Source organism: Cydia pomonella, chromosome 4 (genome assembly GCF_033807575.1).
Source record: "Cydia pomonella isolate Wapato2018A chromosome 4, ilCydPomo1, whole genome shotgun sequence".
In the NCBI taxonomy this organism is placed as follows: Eukaryota; Metazoa; Arthropoda; class Insecta; order Lepidoptera; family Tortricidae; genus Cydia; species Cydia pomonella.
In genome coordinates, this window is record NC_084706.1 from 9,633,171 (window position 1) to 9,652,202 (window position 19,032).

The window sequence follows — 19,032 nt, forward strand, 5'->3', positions numbered from 1 at the left end:
TCGTAACAGATACACATCATACATACATACATGCGAAATACATTTTTCTGCATTGGTAGTCGGGCAATAATAGTAAATTATCTATAGCTAATAAAAATCAATTTCTAAAGAGTGCATATGCCTCGAATTAAGAATATCACGACCACGTGTCTATATGTCACAAACGTGGACTCAAAAGTCCTTGGTGGTGACAGATTTTTGCGGCCACGGCTGTGACAATTTGAAACATGTTCGGTATTACCTAAAAATTACCATTGACTTTGCAAATGTTAAATAATTAGCTTAATCTGCAATTTATGAGGTATATCTTATGTAACATACAATATCGTAAAACTAGTACTTACTTTTAATACTCAAACATGGTGGTGACCCGTTAAGTTTGACCATATTTTCAAATATACACAAAGAAATAATTTTCTACAAAAGTACTCCCTTCATCCATTTGCAAATCGGACAACAACACAGTGTTGCTGTTCGAAAAAAAACATTAAAAAGGCTGCCAGTCGTAAAGATAATTTTCTACCGAGTACCGCATGTTTATATTACCACGAGCGGCGATGACACGAAAACTGATTACAGGATGTGTGTTGTTTAAATTTATATAAAGTCGTAATAAATTAATAAATAATAATAGTATAATAATAAAAAGAGAATCACCGTATAATTATGTTTTTAATGTAACCTAATATAACTGTACATTTAATTATTCTAATACTCTTAGGACAATACATTTAGGTTGACATAAAAGGTTAATTGCTAAGTATATTGATATAGAGTTTATTATTTTCTTATAAATATATGCTATTCTTAGAGGCAACACAAAAATAACGTAAGAATAAGAATCACCTTATATGTTTTTAATGTAACCTGATATAACTGTACATTTTACTATTAAAATACCATATCACCGTCACCATGTCATGTCATGTCTTTATAGACACATAATAGATCGTATCTGTTACCGAAATGTATATATGACATGCATCATGTTTTGAAACTATATTAGGAACGGTATCCTCGGTGACGCACTGCAAATCGATTTCATGTAGGCGCCCCATAGAATTGCGGTTAAAATCAGGACTAAAATTCAGAAACACGACAGAAATATCGAATCGTTTTCACTCTAAACTTTATCCTTTAGGCTACCTTTATACACTAAATACTAATTGAATACAACATATTAAGTTGGTGTCTGCTAAAAATAACTTCCTTAGGTTTATTGTTACAAACTCGTCGCTTGTCTAACGTAATAGTCCGCCTGTTGTTTGCCTCTATCTTCATATATTGTATATGTTTCCATGTACCCTTGTTCTGAGGTTGTGCAATAAAGAGGATTTGTATTGTATTGTAATGGGGTCTGACTATCATTCAACGTCGGACCAAGCTAAGTTTGTCGACCTCACTGGCCTAATGGGTAGTGAGACTGCCTATGAAGCTGATGGTCCTAGGTTCGAATCCCGGTAAGGGCATCTATTTATGAGATGATCACAAATATTTGATCCTGGGTCATGGTGAGTCATGGGTGTTTTTTATGTATTTAGGTAAGTATTTTTTTATATATAATTTATATTTATCGTTGTCTGTTCTTGAGCTTACAGGGTGTTTGTCAATTTGTTTAAGAGAGTCCCTTATTTAATTATTTATATAACTCTGTATGGCATTGCAATGACATAAATTACCATAAACTTCTTTGAATGTATCGTTTATAATTTTTACGAAAAAAAACCGTCTTCAATGAGGGAGACCGGTGAAAGAAAGATTGTTGATTTTGGATTTCATACAATGAAAATAAAAAGACAGCGTCCTACGCCTAATTATGTAGAAAAGGAGGTAAAAGGAGGTTTGTCACTGCACCCACCTTGACACATTTCAGATTTGCTGGTTGACTGGTAAAATACCCGCAATTGGGTATTCGACTGTAATTAAAATAAATTGTTTCACACCATGCATTAAATAATATTAAAATTGGCTAAAAGTTTGCTTAAAAGAGTTGAGAAGTACCCTCACTTCCTCATGGAATCCATCATCAGAACTCAAGCTTGACTAAAATGTGCCTTGAAAACCTAACTGTTTCACAAACCTGCAAAGAGAACAAATCGCCAAACGTGAACTATGCGGCGTTGAAGAGTTCCATTCTGATCATCATCAGTAGTTCCACTTCATCAAATGTCACTTTTTAAATGTAAATGCTTGATTTGTTGATGAAAATACAAAAATCACTATTTGTATGCTCTTCACATTTGAAGAGTTCCCTCGATTCGTCATGGATCCCATCATCAGAACTGAGTTTTGACAAAAACGGGACCAATCTGTATTTATATAAATTAAAGCAAAAATAATTTTCAAAATCGGTTCAGAAATGACGGAGTTATGAGGTTGTTACCTTATTTAAAAAAAAAACATACCAACCGAATACCTCCTCCTTTTGAAATCTTTAAGTCGGTTAATAATTACCCTCTTTCACTTTGTTCTATTCAGGGATTTTTTTTAGGAACTGCGGGTCAAAAATTTTGTTTTAAGCTCTAGTATGCGTGTGCCAAATGGCGAAACTGTACATCGATTTGCGGTTTTTTATGCGTACACCCTTACACTATGACCAGCAGCTCACGATGCGTGCGCACCGCGTAGTTTTACACGCGCGTTGCGTTACGTGCGTATCTGACCAAGTTCAGTGAGCACTAATTTGTATTACTTAGGGCCTGTTTCACAAAGTCTGAGTAAAGTATTGGATAGCAAATTATTAAATAAAGTAACTGCCAGATATAACCACCTCAACCCTTTTCCAGGCATAGTACGATTTATCGACCACGTACGCACCATTAGAAATTAACTTTAGTATTCCGATTTAAGGTTCAAATTAGATTACACTTTCAGTAAATGTTACTTGTCTTCAAAAAATTAATCATCAAAGCTGGATTAATTGGAATATATTTGGATTTTTGGGAAAACCTTGTAGATTGGTGCGGCCTGGAAAAGGGTTAAGTTTTAAAGGTATTTGTATGCCAATTAAGCTTATTACATTTGACAAAAGTGAAATGCCAACGATGACTTTATTCGAGCTTATTCAGGACTTTACTTGGACATTATAAAATAGGCCCTTAATCGACATTAAACTGTAAAATCGTAACCAAATTGTCAAAGATTCAGAAAATACAAAAATGCCCGCAGTTGCTTCTGAAAAGGTACTTGGCGGAGGCCCTATCGAGGCATATTCTCGCTTACATCCGATACCTCTACAGAAATTATGAAACTAGCCAAATTTTTTGTTATTGTTACAGATGTTATAAGGTGGGGTTTGGAAACACCAGGTGGTGTGGCAATAGATTGGATCCATGATTTAATTTTTTGGACAGACTCTGGAACCAGACGTGTTGAAGTAGCTACTTTAGAAGGTCTCCATAGGGCGGTAATAGCAGCCAATGATTTGGATAAACCGAGGGCTATAGCTGTTCATCCCGGAGATGCTTTGGTGTTTTGGACCGATTGGGGTAAGATCGTATAGGTGCTATTTTATCGCCAGAAGTTTCTTAACTTTTTTTTTAATACGAGTGAAATTAAAAAAATTTTCATTTTACTTTTAGGTCCTAATCCAAAAATCGAGCGAGCTGATATGGACGGCAACAATCGCAAAAGTGTCATTGTAAGTGAGATATTCTGGCCCAATGGCCTGACTATTGACTACATTGAATCTAAGATTTACTGGGCGGACGCAAAGCACCATGTTATAGAGAGTGCATCTTTCGATGGAAGAAATCGAAGACGGGTATGTACCTGTTAACAATTAAATCATATATACGTAAGGTGATTATGTTGCATCTTACTTGATATTTTTTAATATGTTGTTATAATAAAATATTTTTATACAGATCACGAATAAAGGATTGCCCCATCCATTCGCATTGACAATGTTTGAAGACGCAATTTATTGGACCGATTGGCATACGAAGAGTATATCAACTGTCAATAAGAGGACTGGAATGGGAATACAAACTGTCCATGCTGGATTACATGCTCCTATAGATATTCACAGGTTACACTATGATTCATTTATATTATACATCTTTTTATACTTTGAAATAGCATAGTATGCACCTAGTTCATAAATAAAATAGGTACATATACAATATATATATATATTTACTTGTTTTGTTGGCATTTACAGTTATCACCCGTTGCGCCAACTGAGGACGTATAAGAACCGTTGCGGTGGAAATAATGGCGGATGCTCACATCTATGCCTTCCTAACAGCAATGGCTACTCCTGCCGATGTCCTGTTGGCTTTAATTTGAATTCTGGCGGGTAAGTGCGTTAGCGCAATAAAGCTGAACTAATTTTTTTTATTTTGATTATTAGGATACATCCGAGAAATTATAATTTGCGTATATTTAAATATATATTTTCCTTTTTAGACGAACATGCGATGAATCTCCGGAAAAACTTTTACTGTATGCCCAAAGGAAAGATATTAGACTAAAACAATTATACCCACGCAAGCAAATGGATTCCTTAGACATGGTAAACTCTTGATTATTTAATTAAACCTTTATGCTTATACCTTAAATGCTTTATTATTTTCCATATATACCTAACTAATTAAAAACTTGAAATATTGGCTTCGGATCAGGTGATACCGGTGGACCATATCAAATCGGCCATGGCTTTGGACTGGGACCATAACAGCAATTCAATATTCTGGACCGATGTTGAAAAAGATACCATCAATCGAGCTTATTTGGATGGGTCCAATCAGACGGTTGTTGTAGGGTCTAATCTAAGTAAGTAACGATACCAGATTAATCCAAAGAATACATAAAAAATTGAAGTCTTTAATAGTACATTACTATAGACAAAGAGAATTTGAAATAAAGGTGTATTGTCAAAGAAAACTTTGTAGCGACGCAAATTTACTGCCATCTTTCGACAGAAAATTAAAACTTTTAGAACGCCATTTGACTTTAATCCTTATTCTTTCACTGATATGTGTTCAATTTGCGTCGCTACATTTTTTCTTTGACAATACACCTCTATTTCAAATTCTCTTTGCTATAGAGGCCGGGAAACGAAGGGTTGCAGGCCAAGTAGATATAGAGTATATAGACGGCCGAGCGTATACGCGGATACGCGGCCGCAACCCCGTTTCTCATCGAGATTTATATAGTGCTTTTCTCAAACTTGCAATTAAATAATAATAAAAATAGGATGATGATGATTGTTTCATGTCCTAATGTGATAGGTTATTCAGTGCGTGGGGTATTGAAGGGGAACAAAAATATGATTATTTTGGCGCTACGACGTACGCCATTATGCTTTCTTTTTTTTTGTGTTTTTATCATTACTTTGGGGCTGGCAAAAGGGGGACGAATATTTGATTGTTTTTGCGCTACGACGCACGGTTTATTTATTTAAGGTTCACCAACAATTGTTGACATCGATACATTAAAAACGTACAAGCTAATACATGTAAGGAGTGGTGTCACAATTACTTACAGGTAAACACGGCATGCGAAACAAATATAAGTAAACAGCTATAGAAATACCAAAATTTAAACTTATATTCTAATTACTTATGTTTTAAGAAATATTTCGGACAGATTTTATAAATTTATTTAGTGGGTTATGACCCATATGCGCCTTATCACAGTAACCATTAGCAATTTTACATAACCTGCATATTGGAGAGTTAGTGCCTGAAACTGATCTTCTAAGCGGGGCGTAAAGAGGGGAGAACATTACGAGGAAAACGGGATGGAGCACGAAAGTTTCAATAATGTCAGCAGTTTTGGACAATCTATTTTGTGGTTCACTGACTTGTACAAAAAAGTTGCATCTAGGAGTGTCCGTCGGTCTTCCAGGGAACCCATCTTGAAATATTGCAGTTTCCTTTGATAGGATATTGATCTTAGCCATAACACGTGCCTGAAAGCTAAGTGCCGAGTGAACCTTTTTTGAATTTCTTTAACCGTAATGAGTGAGTAGCATAATGGGATTTAGGAAATACAGCCTTAAAATTATTTTTTCTTCAGTCAAGTTTTTATAGGGCTATATCTCCTAAACCGTGCGTCGTAGTGCAAAAATAATCTAATTTTCGTTCCCTTTTTGATAACCCTGAAATAATATTAAAAAACACAAAATAGAAAAAAGAAGAAAAAAGCACGATGGCAGAATTTAGCTTATAGGTTCTTTATGGTTGAATGCCAAGACGTGTCACAATTTTAAGTTTAAAAACAAAATAAGGTTGCCTTACAGGCCTAGGAGTGTACGGTTGTATTAAATTCCTTTTTTACATATCATCTCATCATCATCATCTCATCGCACCGGATATGTAGTATTTCCGGCCCTAATTCTGAGAAAAATAATTTCATGCGCTGAAATATCGTCGTTATGTCGTGCGTTGGCTCCGAAACATCATCCTACATAATTAGACACGCCAGCGATGGATTTTTGGACAATGTTGCCGACCTAGTCCGGCAAAGTGGCCGCTCAACTGTGGACCCAAATCGAGAAAAGTGGGACATTGCTTATATCGCTATACAAAAAAATTGCATAAGATAGAGGATTTGATTGAAAAAAATGTCTGAAATTTATCGATAAAATGCGCATAAAAGCTGTAAAAAAATATGAAAATTATAATGTACCTATGGAGACAAAACTTCAACTTTGTTTTCTTTTAAAGCAAAAATAATGCTATCGAGGCATATTTTTATTGTTGTAAAAAATATGCAGCAGTGAAAACGCGAAGCGATTTATTTTTTACATTTTAATAGTAATTTCTACATAGACTAAAGTGACATATTGCTCATTATGCTACAAAATAAAGAAATACATACAATCGAAAATTTAATTTTAAATAAAAATTATATTTTGCAGTAAAAAAAAATTAATTAATAAAAATACTAAAATTTCAATCGTTCGGCATTTCCGCTCTCGCAGCTTTTACACAAATAAAAAAAATATGCCTGGATAGGATTATTTATGTGTTTCAACAAATTAAAATTTAAAAATGGTGTTCGGTTTCGTTTTTGAGAAGAAAAAGTTGTTTTTTTTTCCATACATTATAATTTCCATTTTTTTCTACCGCTTTTACGCTTTTTTTTCATTGCAAAGAATAATTTTGCAAAGCTCATCGACACTACCGATGACCAGAGAGCTGGCAGCTTTCTCTCGCAGCCCATAAGTATTGCCATTCAGCGAGGGAATACTGCCAATCTTTGGCACAATGTCGGGGGGGGCCTTATTAAGATATATTTTAATTTTATTATAAGTAGTTAATTTTATATATACGTGTGTGTGTGTGTGTGTGTGTAAAGTATTTGCTGTTTGTATTTTATAAATGAACAAATAAAAAGGCGGGATTTTGTTTATATATCAAATTCTCTATCGAATGCAATTTTCTTTTATAGTGATATAAGCAATGTCCCAGTTTTCTCGATTTGGGACCACAGTGCGCTCGCCGCACGTGACGTACCCGGACGTAAGCCAGCACAACGCCTCGAGGGCGTCATTTTACACATTTTTGGTTACGTTATACAGTATTGTATTTCCACGATTATTTTGAGAATAGTACTTTCGCATGAAAAGTGATTACCCGCCTCGTATTCCAATCTGTCTACAACTACTCGGCCGGAAAACCTAAATTTCTCGGCCTCTAGAGTAATATACTATTACACTTTCTTTTTTGTTTTTAGTTTCTCCTGCTGGCTTGGCATATGACTGGTTAACTGACAAGTTATACTGGACTGACGCTGGAACTAACAGAATTGAGGTGGCCAATGCTAATGGCAGCATGAGAACCCTATTAGCCTGGAAAAATATTGACAAGCCCAGAGATATTGTATTAAATCCTAAAGGTAAGAATCTGTCTATAAAATGAATACGAGAACTGTATTGAACTTAAAGCGCTATACATCAAAGTTAGGTATTACGAACACGCAAAATTATCTTCTTATCGATATAAAAAATAACAAGCATGTTTGATCAATAATTTAGTACCTATTTACCATTAAGCTGATCTGATGATGAAGCCAGGAAGTGAATAGTGTAACTTCGGTAGTAACCAGTAAACTTTTAGGGGATGAAATAATTCGTATTGACGAGTTCCTTTTTGTCATCGGCTCATGGTTATCTTACAGGAGGGGTGATGTATTGGTCGGATTGGGGTCTGAGCCCCTGCATTGAACGGGCGGACATGGATGGCGGAAACAGGAAACGTATCATCACCGGTGACATGGTTTGGCCCAATGGTTTAGCCCTAGACCTTGATCGACAGCGTATTTACTGGACAGATGGAGGCAATAAAACTATCCAGTATGCCCGTTTAGATGGCACTGGAAGAACTATTTTGATAGGTAAGGGAATACTTGCTTGCCGTATTTTCTGTATTAGCTTTTTTGGGTTCCGTACCAAAAGGTACAAGAGGAACCTTTATGGTGCGACTCTGTCCTTCCGTCTGTCTGTCACATTGCTAAATAATAAATATCTCGAGAAGTACTTAAGCTATCGATTTGATATTTGGAATAGTAATGAAAGTGTATTTTTTTTAATAATTATGTAAAATGCCTAATATAAAGAGGGGGCAAAATTTCAAAGTCTAGTTACTAGGTCAAGTTGGGTATCATTTGAAAGAGCTCAAATTGAATTTTTACATTATAATAAAATTACAATAAATATTACAGGTTAATAAGATCAGACCTCTATCTCGATAACTTTTTTTTTATTAACATAAAAATTACAAAGGTATGGTCTATCCCTAACAGGTCAGGACCTTTCACATCCGTTCGGCCTGGACTTATATGGGGATGAAGTGTTTTGGACAGATTGGGATACACAATCCATACAAGCTGCTAATAAGGACACTGGAAACAACAGAAGAACCCTTGGATCTGGTGTTGCTGGTATTATGGACGTCAGGGTTTTCCACAAGGAAAGGATCAGTGAAGCTAATCAGTAAGTACCTTAAGCTGTTTTAGTTGCAGAATACGTTTTAGATTCTGACAACAAAACTTAAAGGATTCCGTAGCGAAAATGGCAAAATCGGAATGCTTGTAGTTTTGTCATGTCTGTCTGTCCGTCTGCCCGTATATCACAGCCATTTTACCCAACAACTATAAGCTTTATTTTAATGAAATTTGGAAGAAAAGTGTATTTTGTGAGCCGCTTCTTAGTAAAAAAATGTACTCTATACATGTAACTAAAAGTAAAATTATAATCGTGTGGCATATCATGGGTTAAAGCAACATTAAGTTTTCTAGAAAATTATTCTGACTGAAGTTAACACTTTTGAAATTAATCGCTTTGATAGTCCAAAAAATAAAATAACAAAAAAAAAAAACTAACTAATAGAACTTAGTCGCCGACTTAGGGATAGGGGCTGTGATCCACGCTCCGGGTCGTATCTGGTGCAGGGGATTTAATTGGCTATACAGCGTGGAAACACTGCTAGCGTAATGGGAACTTGTGGATTGGATGCGATTCGGGGTGGTCCTTTTTAAATGAAATGATTGTGTATTGAAACTGACGAAGCCTGTTTCAATTAAAATAAATAAAATAATAAATATTACATTATTACACAAATTGACTAAGTCCCAGAGCAAGCTCAATAAGGCTTGTGTTGTAGGTACCTAGACAACGATATATATATAATATATAATTATAAATACTTAAATACATAGAAAACACCCATGACTCAGAAACAAATATCCGTGTTCATCACACAAAATATATGCTCTTACCGGGATTTGAACCCGGGACCATCAGCTTCATAGGCAGGGTCACTACCCACTAGGCCAGACCGGTCGTCAAAATGTGCCCAGATAATGTATTTCAAAAATCGGCCAAGTGCGAGTCGGACTCGCACAGGAAGGGTTCCGTACCATTATCTATCAAACGGTCACCCATCCAAGTACTGACCCCGCCCGACGTTGCTTAACTTCGGTGATTGGAGGAGAACCTCGAGATTGGAAAGAAATATTTATTTTATTCTGTTTTTAGTATTTGTTGTTATAGCGGCAACAGAAATACATACTCTGTAGAAATTTCAACTGGCTAACTATCACAGTTCATGAAATACAGCCTGGTGACAGACGGACGGACGGACGGACGGACAGCGGAGTCTCAGTAATAGGGCCCCGTTTGATGCTTTGGGTACGGAACCCTAAAAAACATCTATTATTATTAAAACGTGACGTTTTTTGAAAAACGCCCTTTTGCTTGTATGGCTTTTTCCCTCGCACGAAGTATGCACTTGGCCGGGTTTTTAGGGTACTGTAGTCAACTAAGAACCCTAATAGTTTGGCCATATCCGTCTTTATGTCTGTCTGTTAGCTAGAAAGCTCAAATTTAGCTTGAATATGTAAATCAGTTATGCCGACAAAGTCGTACAATAAAAACTATATTTTTTTAGGGTAGGTCCCCAACACGAAAAGTGGGGCTGATTTTTTTTCGGCTTGAACCCTATAGTATGGTGTCGTTGGATAGGTCTTTCAAAACGAATAAGCGTTTTTAACAACCATTTTTTGATTAACATAATATTTCCGGAAATAATCGATCTGAAAGGAAAAAAAATGTGTGTCCCCTCTAACTCTTGAACCATGAGTCCAAATTTTTTTTTAAACTCGTGAAAGGAAGGCTTAGTAAATACTTTCAAGGAAAAGTATAGCGAACATAATCGGATGAGCCGTTTTTGAGTTTTTGCAAAAAGTTTATTTTGACGGACGTGTACCTAAAGTACACGGAACTCTACATACTCTTGGCCGACTTGCTCTTGGGCGGTTTTTTATTTATAAGTAGGTAGGTACTTATAAAAATAAACGTATTTAATCCTAATTTATATTCATACAACAGTGACTGATACTATTTTTTATTAATAGATGCACCAAAAAACAATGGAGGCTGTTCTCATTTATGCTTGCTAAAGCCAAGAGGCCGTTCATGTGCTTGTCCCATTGGAATAAAATTAAGCGTAAGTATCATATTTTTATTAACTGACAATCAGACATGAATTTTCTGCCTTGAGCGAGGGATTCTCATAATCAGAGATCGGCGGGGTGAGCTGTTTTTACGTCATTAATGTCATGTAGCTGTGTCTTGTAGATGTTAATATGGATATGGAGTATCCATATATAAATATTAAAAGAAAAGACAAGACTTAAATGATTAAACTAAAGTTAAAATTCATTACAAAACGAGTGCTAAGCTTTTTTATTTATTGTAAATTTAATTTTCTGTGCTATTGTAATAAATAACTATAAACATTTCTATATTTTCAATTTTTAGTTTGTTTTGCCTTGTGTTTTATTTGAGCTTTATTTATATATAGAAAAAGATCTTTCTACATCCACTGATGTGAGTGGAGTGAAATGGATATACAATATATTTATATTATCTAAGGAAGCTTGCTTTAATACTAGATGAAACTTTTTTCTCACTTAAGCAGAAAGCTGTGCAAAATAGATTAATCACATTCCGTAGGTTTTGATTGCAACGTGACGTGAAGACAGCCGAAATAAATTAATTTAATTAGTTTATAATTATTAATTACACATGGGGTAATTACCATTAAATGACAAGGTATGTCCATGTTATGCAAAAACTGAAAACAGCTGACCCCCGCCGATCTCTGCTCATAATACAGCTGAGATGGCAGATACATTTAAATGGTAACAAATAAGTTAGTAGAGAGAATTCGTTCATTATCTAAGTCTTAGGAGATGCTTAAAATGGAAAATTCTAATATACAAGGTGTAACAAAAATAGTGGAGATCCGTTTAAGGGCATATTCAGTAAGAACATGTTCTAATTAGGAAAAAGTAGAAGAAAAAAAAAATTACGGTATTTTTTTTTTCTATGGGGTACGTCGTCCAAGCGGCCAACCCTCCATACAAAGGCCAAAAATTGTTCACGTCTAAAAAAATATTCTTCTACTTTTTCCTACTCAGAACACGATACTGAATATGCCCTTAATTGAACCCGCACTGTTTTTGTTACAACCTCTATGATTTTATTTCTTTTAATTTAGGTATAAAACATTTAAACGGTTTTAACTTCATTGCAGAAGGACGGTAAAACCTGCACGGACGGTCCTATAAACTTTCTAATCTTCGCCCATCGCACCGATATTCGCGTGATTTCGCTGGACGTGCCCTACCAAATAGACGTTGTGTTGCCCCTGCCGCCACTAAAGAACGCCCTTGGAGTTGATGTTGACCAAAAGACGGGTATTTGTTCTTAAAATAACAAACCTTTGAATTATGTTGATCTTTTTTCATATGATATCAAAACAACCTTGACTACTCTATTATCTTCTTATTTATTTACTCATGAGATTCTTCATTTGATATTTGATTTACTTTATAATTAAGTTAATCGAATCGAAGGATGTCAATCATGTTATTTTTTCATCTTGTGTTTTCGGTATTAGGTAAAGACCCCCTAATTATATTTTTTTGTATGATAACACTGTATTTATATAAACAGGTCTTATATACTGGACTGACACCGCTGAGAGGAAAATTCAACGCTCTAATAAAGTTGGTGAAAATATCGAAACAATAATTGGCAAAGGTCTTCATACTGCAGATGGTATCGCGATTGATTCAAGCGGGAGGAAGGCGAGTTAAATAGAAAATGTATTTTGAGAAGAACTTGTAAAAGTGCTTATGCTCATTTAGGCCTATGTTTTTTTACAGATTTATTGGACTGACGGCGGCCGTAATAGTTTAGAGGTCGCTGAATTAGATGGAAGCAATCGAAAAGTTTTAGTGTGGACTGGGCTAGGTATGTTTTTCATAAAACATGACTAACTCACAACAGTGAAAATAAAGTCTGACTATATTAACATAACGTATAACATTGTCAACAGATTCTCCAAGAGCTATTGCTTTACACTATAATCTGGGTTACATGTTTTGGTCGGACTGGGGCACTTCAGCTAAAATTGAAAGGGCCGATATGGATGGCAAAAACAGGCAAGACCACATTCTCTCATCTCATGTGATAGTTCAGTACTGTAGTCATAAATATGTAATTTTAATTTTTCATATTTTAGGCGTGTTATTGTCGATAACGACATTAAATGGCCAAATGGTTTAGCCGTTGATCGTGTCGAGGGTCGTCTCTATTGGAATGACGCGAAAGTATATACCATTCAGACCTCAGACTTCAGTGGTAACGACCGACGTACCATTCTGCATAAAGTCCAATATCCCTACGGTATCGTCATCGTGGGTCCATATATCTATTGGACGGACTGGAAAACAGAAGCATTGCACAGAGCCAACAAGACGAATGGGAATGATTCGATAATTATTAGGGAGAACTTGAAAGGTCTTATGGATATTCGAGCAGTTCAGGTGAGTGCAGCTTATGGATATAATATTAACTTGTGTCAGTAACAGAAAACTCGATTCGAACCGGCTTGGTTTTTAGACAATGACAACAAGACATGACATATGTAGGAAGGCAGGTCGGGTAAACTCTATCTAGATAGTCAGAATGAGTTTAATTGCATGTTATACCAAGGCATGCATGGCTAGCTGAGACCGATTATACAGGAGCACTTACGTTTCCCAATATTTTCAGAGTGAACACCTCGCGAAAAATTCATGCGGTCCTAACAACGGGGGTTGCTCCCATTTGTGCCTCCGTTCACCGGAAGGATATTCCTGCGCTTGTCCAACTGGTATCTTATTTGAAAATCAAACGGAACAACACCCAAAGAAGTGTAAGAAACATCCAGATAATTTTCTTGTGTTCGCGACAAGAGGAAGCGTAGCGTTTATATCGTTGGACACTCCAGAACAGTGGGACGTCACCCTTCCAGTCACTGAAGTTCAGAATTCTATTGCAGTTGATTTTCACTGGGACATGAAATTAATATATTTTACTGATGTAGAAAAGAACGTAATAAGGTTTGTAAAACTCAAGTTGCGTGAAATTTAGGAAACTTGGAAAGTAGAAAATAATTTCGTTGTTTTGTTTTAGATCTATTAACATGCTGAACATGAGCGATACAAAAGTAGTAGTGAAGAATAGATTGGATACTCCAAATGGCCTAGGTGTCGACTGGATAGCGGACAATATTTACTGGTCGGACAATGAGTATAAGGCACGTAATTTTCTTTTTATGCATATTCCTAAGTAAACATTGTCTTATAAACTTAGAAAAAACATGTAAAGGAATGCTTTTACGTCCTTCCTTAAATAGGCAATAAAATACAACAAAACACAACAAATGTTAAAGCATATGTTTGGTTGCAGGTGATCGAGGTATCACGATTGGATGGATCATGCCGAAAAGTCTTGATGAATGGCCTCACAGAACCAAGAGCGATAGCGTTATTCCCCGCTAAAGGGTAAGATCACGTTAGAACTAAACGATTATACTTTACTTACTTACTGCTGTGGCGAAGCGACCTGAAGTGGATCTTGGCACCAAAGACCGCCATGCTTCTCTGTCCAAAGCCGTTTCTGACAAGTCGACGGCGCCGAGTTCGCTAAGGTCTTTTTGCACTTCGTCTCTCCAGCGGTACCTAGGATTATACGTATAATATATTTAAGCAGTTAAGGGTTTTATTGGAGTTTATTAATTTTTTTCAGGTACTTGTACTGGAGCGACTGGGGCGAACACCCTAGCATTCAACGAGCGTACTTAGATGGAAGCCAGAGAACAGTAATCGTAAATAAAGACCTAGGCTTTCCTAACGGTATAACAATAGATTTTAGAGACAGACGATTGTACTGGACAGACGCTTTAAAGGACAGAATCGACACATCAGATTTGCACGGTAACCACAGAGTACAGCTGATACCCGATGCTAAACACCCCTTTGGCATGACACAGGTAAGGCGAATCATGACCTGATCTAGTTAAAAATAGTAAAGTCTAATCCATCAATAAGCTATCTTCGTCTTGACATTCATGAAGTTGCAAAGCGATAATGATTGAAAACAATTAATATTAATTTTTAGTTCAACGACTACATCTTCTGGACAGACTGGTTTAAAAAATCCGTAATGCGAGCCGACAAGAAGACAGGAAAGAATATCACAGCGGTGCGAACTGACCTGGAAATGGCGATGGAGATAAAAGCCGTGACTTCGGAGAAACAGCGTGGATGGAACCCGTGCAAGGAGAGCAATGGCGGTTGCTCGCACTTATGTCTTTTCAAAGGACATGATTACATCTGCGCCTGTCCAGATGAAGCCGACTCAAGGCCCTGTGACACAAGTAAGGCTTCAAACACGGAAAACGCCCCCAACTATGTTGCGCGACGTTGGCTCTAAAGTTATAAGTCCATAAAATCTTCACGCTCGATGTTCTAGCGTCGTATAGCTAACGCTTCAAGCGAAATCGCTTGTTGCTTTATTTTCGTTGACTTAGAGTTCAAAGACTGAAATTTTACATGCTCAGAGCAATAAGAATAGATGCTTTAGTTTCATTACTTTCATTGTACCTTAATTTCGTTAAACCCATTTACCAAAATTACTATATATCTGAATAGAATAATGTGAAAAATGCTTGAATCCCAGATAGCCTATTTTGTTTCTCAAAACGCCAGGTTCTCAAATTTTCTAAACTTATTATATTGTCCAAGTATTGGATAGCCAATTAACAAACAAATTTACTGCCAGATAAAACTACCTTAAGTTGTAAAGGTATTTATCTACCAGTTAAGCTTATTTGAATATGATGAAACGTCAACGACGACTTTGTTCGTCAGATGAGTGGCAAATAGCTTATTCAGGACTTTACTTGGACATTGTGAAACAATACATTAGTGTCAGAATACCTAAAACTTAAATCCCTATATGTACTTATTACTGAATGCTGTGTTGTCCTATATGTCTTTAGTATAGAATTTAAAAAAATGTTAATACGACAATGGTTTTAAAAATTGCACGTAAGACGAAGAAGAATTTAAACTTAATAGATTTAAAAACCGGCCAAGAGCGTGTTAGATCACGTATATACGGGTTCCGTGGAGTTCCGTGCCTTCATACGATGCTGTACAAGAAAAAGGGCCGATTTAGATCCGAGAAAGGGATCCGCAGAATAGAATTCCGTGTTATATAAGCGAGGGATACGAGATAACACTGCATTGTCACCGTACTTAGTCACGTGAAAAGGAACATGAAATAGGGCGGTATGTCTAGTGCGACGCTTTGGGGCTCGAAATGATAGACCGGATAACAGTTCTGGGCAATCGATGCGACCATTAATTACATCAAAGAGAAACCTCATGTCAGATAGTTTATGTCTGTCTTTTAGTGTTAAGAGATTATATTGGCGACATTTATCAGTGTAGGAGATAGATGCTATAGTTTTTTTATTTGTAATTTAAATATGACACAAATTTCCTCTGATTTTTTTCAATACCATCTTAATGAATGGCGTAATTGACTGACCGTATGGGAGAGGCATATTCTAAATATATATTTATAGGCCACTAGTTGCCTGAAATAAAGATTTTCATTCATTCATTCATTCTAAAATAGGCTAGCTTCCCTACACGAATAGTAGGAATGTTTTTTTTTTTTCACTTCAACCCTATAGTGTGAGGTGGCGCGTTGGAATGGTCTTACAAAACGAATAGGGGTCTTCAAGAACCATTTTTGGTAACCGACCATATGGGACCAAAAAATATAAAACAAACCGGCCAAGTGCGAGTCGAACTCGCGCACGAGGGTTCCGTACCATTATCTATAGAAACGAGAAAAAAAAACACGTTTGTTGTATGGGAGCCTCCTTAAATATTTATTTTATTCTGTTTTTAGCATTTGTTGTTATGGCGGCAATAGAAATACATCATAAGTTGTTTTGCCAAACATAATTTAGGTATAATAGTTTGGGATATTACTTTGGGAAAAGTTTTTTTGGCCATTCATTAGTAAACCGTCAAGTATCACATCCCAAACTATTATAAGTAAGTACCCAAATTATCATTTCCCAAAAAAATGTTTGGAAAAACAACTTATCCCAATTTTACAGTTAGTAAATCTCTTTTTTGGCAAGTTATTGTTTCAAACAAAAAATATTACCTTGCGGGTCCGCGAAAAGCGCTAGTCAATCAGTGCTAACCCATTATACTTACTTGCGTATTTTTGCATGCAATTAATGTTACCACCCTCCCACCGCAAAAATAAATATAACAATCCACCACGACTCCACAACTGAATTGACAACTGCATTTGATTTAGTTGTCGGACGTTAGACCGTCAACATCTCCAGCATCTCCTGAAGATGCCTCGTAGAGAGGCGAAACACCTGTCGAGTTTTGTACTTTTGGTGGGGGGTTGTTATATTTGCGTATTTATTTTTGCAGTGGGAGAGTGGAAACATTAATTGCATGTAAAAGTAAAAGTATAACGGGTTAGAATAGAACTGATTGGTTAGCACGTTATCTTTTCACGGATCAGCAAAGTAATATTTCTGCTTTAATTAGTATGGAATTTCCGCAAAGTAACGCCTGATTCTATTCATTAAGTTATTGTTTAGCAAATAATTACTTCGTCAAGTTTCATTTTACTAAATATTATTTAGTCAAAGGTATCGTTAGGCATAACTTACATTTCCCAAAATATTGCATGGTTTACGATTTACATCTCGATAGAGAGCTATTTACATTATTTATCCTTTCATTGCGTGTATTTTTATTTTTCCTTTCAATTGAAATATGTAATACCAACCTTGGTTATTTTCATCAATTTGGTATCGTATTTATAATTATATATTTAATCTGAATGTTACGCGAATAAATGAGATTTTGTGAACCATATGTAAATGTAACAATTAAAAGAGTATCTCTAATAAACTAAAATCATACACACACACACATTACATATATTTATAATGTCCCATAAGTATTTATATTTATCTATTTATTTATGATTTCAAACTCAGTGTAATAATGGTCTATTACATACTTTGAAAAACTGAGTAAGTACATAAAATATCTGAACTGTTTAAGTTCGGTAGAAACTTCCAGTCAAATTGCGGGTGAAATAAGCACGGAATTCATATTTCACTTAAATCGGAGAATATGACTGCATTAAATAAATTTATTTTACCACAATACACAAACGAATTAAATAACAATCTGTAAAACTACATTTTGTAGAATAAAATAATTTTAAACTGTTTTATGACTTTAAGGTGCAGTTGACTCAGCCAGCAGAGTTTTTGGAAAATCTTAGCGCTTTTTTAGATCACAATATTGTCAATACAGTTGCTAAAATGTAATTAGCAATCTGATGACCTTTTTCTAGTAACTTCATCGATTCGAAACCTTATTATTTACTTTTGCTTGATAGAAAAATATCCATTTTTGCAGTAAAGCTAAAAATATCAAAATTGCTTCTAAAAATGCGCTATATTTTTGCTCGAACTCATGAATTAGGTACCTATGTTTTTTTGTTAAAAAAATTTATAAAAAAAAATTAAAATCTAAAAAATTAAAATTAAATCTGCCATTCCGGGCACGCACACTGCACAGCCATCTCGCTTGCGCTCAGTGAGAGTGAGAGAAGAACCCGAACCCATGGGCCGTAAAAATGCGCGCAATTTGTTAACGATTTTCTTAATGTCGCCCATCGACTGACTCTTTCAATTGTTCCATCCCGACTAAGGCGCAAATAAGCCGGCGCAAAAGATCGACTAGGTAGTATAGAAATGCAATCTACCTACTTATGGCTTCAAACAGAAGAAATTCTACGACATTCAATGAACCGTACATTTATTTTACAGCATCTATCTAAAAAGAAGTAAAAGGAAAATTTGCTTTCGTTTTGCAGTTCCAAATCCCAAGGTCGACATTAGTCTGCGTCCACCATATCCCGACTACGAAATAGATCTGGAGAACCTCGACAAACGCCCCCCAACGCCCACTCAAATCCCTGACACGAGTATTATGAGCATCTTGCTGGTTATTGTCGGCGTTCTGGTTTTCATCATTTTGGCTATAATTGTCCTGGCAATTGTTTGCGGTAAGTTTTAAAGGTTTATCGATTTAATGATTAATAACGATACCGCCGTTAAT

At 35.8% G+C, this 19,032-nt stretch overlaps 1 protein-coding gene across 1 annotated transcript in view; it reads left to right on the forward strand.

Annotated features, from left to right (window-relative positions):
- The window catches only part of LOC133517053 (low-density lipoprotein receptor-related protein 4), a 67,589-nt gene that overhangs the window by 39,800 nt on the left and 8,757 nt on the right, over positions 1-19,032 (forward strand). Inside the window, exons 13-33 of the mRNA XM_061850196.1 lie at positions 3,279-3,488; positions 3,582-3,763; positions 3,867-4,030; positions 4,163-4,300; positions 4,411-4,516; positions 4,626-4,776; positions 7,687-7,848; positions 8,131-8,346; positions 8,755-8,945; positions 10,869-10,958; positions 12,051-12,213; positions 12,473-12,606; positions 12,685-12,772; positions 12,858-12,963; positions 13,044-13,347; positions 13,577-13,905; positions 13,979-14,102; positions 14,255-14,349; positions 14,594-14,837; positions 14,966-15,224; positions 18,788-18,979. Of these exons, the coding sequence (XP_061706180.1) occupies positions 3,279-3,488; positions 3,582-3,763; positions 3,867-4,030; positions 4,163-4,300; positions 4,411-4,516; positions 4,626-4,776; positions 7,687-7,848; positions 8,131-8,346; positions 8,755-8,945; positions 10,869-10,958; positions 12,051-12,213; positions 12,473-12,606; positions 12,685-12,772; positions 12,858-12,963; positions 13,044-13,347; positions 13,577-13,905; positions 13,979-14,102; positions 14,255-14,349; positions 14,594-14,837; positions 14,966-15,224; positions 18,788-18,979 (3,648 nt within the window). The remainder of the gene's footprint in view (positions 1-3,278; positions 3,489-3,581; positions 3,764-3,866; positions 4,031-4,162; positions 4,301-4,410; positions 4,517-4,625; positions 4,777-7,686; positions 7,849-8,130; positions 8,347-8,754; positions 8,946-10,868; positions 10,959-12,050; positions 12,214-12,472; positions 12,607-12,684; positions 12,773-12,857; positions 12,964-13,043; positions 13,348-13,576; positions 13,906-13,978; positions 14,103-14,254; positions 14,350-14,593; positions 14,838-14,965; positions 15,225-18,787; positions 18,980-19,032) is intronic.